The sequence below is a fragment of the Arvicola amphibius genome, chromosome 2 (assembly GCF_903992535.2).
Source record: "Arvicola amphibius chromosome 2, mArvAmp1.2, whole genome shotgun sequence".
NCBI lineage: Eukaryota > Metazoa > Chordata > Mammalia > Rodentia > Cricetidae > Arvicola > Arvicola amphibius.
This window is the reverse complement of record NC_052048.2, coordinates 162,058,638-162,062,019: the sequence shown is the minus strand read 5'-3', so window position 1 is coordinate 162,062,019 and position 3,382 is coordinate 162,058,638. Positions and strand designations below refer to the sequence as shown.

At 40.9% G+C, this 3,382-nt stretch overlaps 1 protein-coding gene across 2 annotated transcripts; it reads left to right on the top strand.

The window, feature by feature from the left end:
* Positions 1-447: 447 nt before the first annotated feature.
* Smim30 (small integral membrane protein 30) lies at positions 448-2,640 on the top strand. 2 transcript variants are annotated; one of them, XM_038319594.1, is made up of 4 exons: positions 495-509; positions 838-929; positions 1,083-1,091; positions 1,589-2,640. In XM_038319594.1, the coding sequence occupies exon 4, from the start codon at positions 1,610-1,612 to the stop codon at positions 1,787-1,789; it is 180 nt and encodes a 59-aa protein (XP_038175522.1). In that variant the 5' UTR covers positions 495-509; positions 838-929; positions 1,083-1,091; positions 1,589-1,609; the 3' UTR covers positions 1,790-2,640. The 2 variants fall into 2 exon arrangements, with proteins under 2 accessions (XP_038175521.1, XP_038175522.1); XM_038319593.1 differs by lacking the exon at positions 1,083-1,091 and having other exon boundaries at positions 448-509; positions 838-931; positions 1,581-2,640.
* Positions 2,641-3,382: the final 742 nt, after the last annotated feature.

The following is a 3,382-nucleotide window of genomic DNA, read 5'->3' as shown; positions in this document are numbered from 1 at the left end:
TCTGATTAAGTATATTCCCCTTTGGAGTCTCTCTGTCTCTGTCTCTCTCTCTCTCATTAGCAAATGCCATTAGGCACATTCGGAATATGAGGCTAGGGATTATTCTGCGGCAGATATGCTGGAAGGGCCCTGATTTGAAAGCATCCCAAACAGATGGCGTTCTACTCAGCTACCTCTCCCAGTTACCTCCGCCTTTCACAGTACCAAAAAGACATATTTACGCACTAGGAATCCTGTAAAGGGCAGAAAACGCGTGCTGTTGTTTCATGAGTCTTACAAAGAACTCACTAAACCTTTTCTTGGGCAAGCACTCAACCTCTCACTAACAGTAAAATAGAACGGCGCTGTGGGTTAAGCCACACACTTGGCAGCTTTTCCTCCGGGGTGTCCTGTTCCCCAGCCAGCTATCCGAGCCGTGCATGACGGGAGTAGGCAGCGGGGATTGTGGGAAATGTAGTCTGGCGACGCTGCCTTGCCCGCCATTCCTGTAATGGCTGCTTTCCGGTCAGGTAGGGTACAAACTCCGCTCCCGGGGATTCCCTGTTTGATTACCAGAGTGTAGTTGTAAAACGATGCAGATTTGAGCCCTCCCAGGGCAAACGAACAATTCCTTTCCAGATCGTCATGCGAACTATTGGGGAGAATTTGCTTCTCGGCTCGGTTTCGTGTAGAGTCCTCTGTGTGGGGAACTAACTTTAAATTTAGTAGTCTCTTTTTGAACGAACTGTTTGGAGTGTTTTCTGTTCTCATTACCCGTTTCTGCCCTTGCACCCGTTTCTCACTGACTGTAGCGTCCTCTCTAAAATAATGTTTAAATTCTGTTCCCCACTCTAATAGGTGTATCACTGGTAACCTCTTAGCCTCGGCAGCGGGAGCTCCAAGGAGGGACCGTTTCACTTCGGATAGAATTTTATATACACCCTTTTTTTGGGTAAGTTTTATTAATTCCACGCAGTTTCACAGAATTATGTTTTGTGCTGTTTGACTTTTATCAGATTTGTCTAAATTTTCTACATAGGAGACATGTTAAAAGGTGATTTTTACTTGCTAGGGTATTTTACATTTACAAGTGTCATGTGTCCTTTTTTTTTTTCTTTTCCTAATAATGGGCAGCCATCCAGTTTCACTTTGGTTGATGCATTTCCTGTTGGAATTGCCAGAGCTAGGGGGTTGTCATGAGATTAATCTAAAATGACTGTCTTTAAGGTCACTTCTTTAGCGTTGTCATATGTAAAATGACAAACTCGGAAATGATTCACAAACTCCAGTTTAAAAAAATCGCTGTGCCAAAAAAAAAAAAAAAAAATAAAAATAAAAAAATAGGAGCCGGGCGATGGTGGCGCACGCCTTTAATCCCAGCACTCGGGAGGCAGAGGCAGGTGGATCTCTGTGAGTTCGAGACCAGCCTGGTCTACAGAGCTAGTTCCAGGACAGGCTCCAAAGCCACAGAGAAACCCTGTCTCAAAAAAACCAAAAAAAAAATAAAAAATAAAAATAAAAAAATCGCTGTGTATTTATATCGTCATTCCAAACATTATGTTTTTTTTAACACTTCTTTTGTTCCCATGTTTAATTTCTAGGAAAGTTCAGCCCTCAAGATCCCCACATCATGAATTCAGTTTCAACACAGTTGATCTTAGCGTTTACTTCACTGCTCTTGATTCTGCCTGTTGTTGAGGCAGTAGAAGCTGGGGATGCAATTGCACTCTTACTAGGCGTGGTTCTCAGCGTTACAGGCATCTGTGCTTGCTTGGGGATATACGCAAGAAAGCGAAATGGACAGATGTGACCTTGAAGGACTCTTCTGTATTAGACTTCACCCTGACCACACTGAAAACCATTGTGCTATGGAGGCCAAACCTAAGGTTTGATCTCTCCTGTTCCCAGCAAGAGGCTGCAGTTAAGAGGATGGTTTCACAGTCTTGTTTCTCATAAGATGGGAGGAGATGGGGTGGGGTGGGAGTGGGAGCTTTTACAATGAAGAGTGCGTGCGCTAATATCATGGCCTATACTTTGTATTTGCTGCTTAGGAAGGCGGCCAAAGAGGGCTTCAATTTGCCGAAGTATTATTTCATACTTTCTAAATTGTTAAAGCACATGAAATTGGAAGAAGGAAGTATTTGCTCAGAATCTAGTAAATCAACATTGTTGCTGTATTAATCACTGCCTCTTGAATTCTGCGGGAAACTTTTTCTCCATATTTTTGTTGTTGTTCTATTTTATCTTTCTATTTGATATTGAACTTAGATATTAAATAGCCAAAAATTGAAACTTTTATTTCTGAGAAAAAAAATTAACTAAAATGTACTCAACATATCTAATACTAACATGGAGAAAAGATTTGCTTAAAAAATAACTTTACATTGAGTGGCATCTTCTTTGTGAGAAGTACTGTATTGAATACATACCCATCATGCCATAAGTTAATCTGTCTATTTCGGTGTCCTTATATCTGTGTGTAGATGAGTTATGTATAAGATAAATAGAGATCACAATGGGTGAGAAATGAGCATCGTTGAGGTAGGAGAGGCCTCTGCTAAAAAAAAAAAAAAAAATCTACGTATAGAAAAGGAAGTGTATTGGCCTGTATTGGTTTGTATACCAGCTAAATAAATGGAAACATCTTCTTTGCCATAGTAATTTCATTTAAAGAGTCCCATAGCCAACAAATTACCAAGATTTTAAATTCACATTGTTGAACCCTGAACAAATATTTGGGTTAAAATCTGTGTTTTGCATATTATTATAGGTTGAAGAGAAAACTGCTCAAGCCTGTTAGAACTCAAGAATCACGTCAGGTCCTTCTATTCCAACACAATTTCAATTCCTAAGTCTGTATGGCATAGCAGTAGGGAGATGGGGCCTGAAGTTCCCTGCTTGGCAAGAGTCCTCAGGTCTTTATTTGATTGAGAAGATTTGGCTGGAATGAAATAGTCTCAGTAAATCAAACCAATCTGTGTTTTCAATGAAAGTAGATAATCAAGTTGTTCCCAAAAGTACATTGACCAGTCTCTAGCTCTCCTGATAACCTTAAGAGTCTTGACAAATTCTGTCAGGAAACTGTTTGTGGCAAATAAAACCCAGAATATAGAGCCTTTCTGCAATTGAATGGATGTGGCTTGCCTGAGACTTATGGTTAACAGTAAAAGGTAGTGAGGAGTACTTATGCTACAGAGACGTGGAAAACCAGATAGGTTTACTGGTTTTGAGGGTATTCTATTTTTCACCAGAGAAGACGCCAACAGTCTTTATTTGGGTACACTGGCAGTTCCTAAAGCTTGTTGGAGCATGCTCAGCAGAAAGGAACGACCCCTGTGACAGGACAGTTGTCGCCTCTGTGCTCTGGCTCACTAGAGCTTGTTTCAAGGCAGCTCTCTCGCCC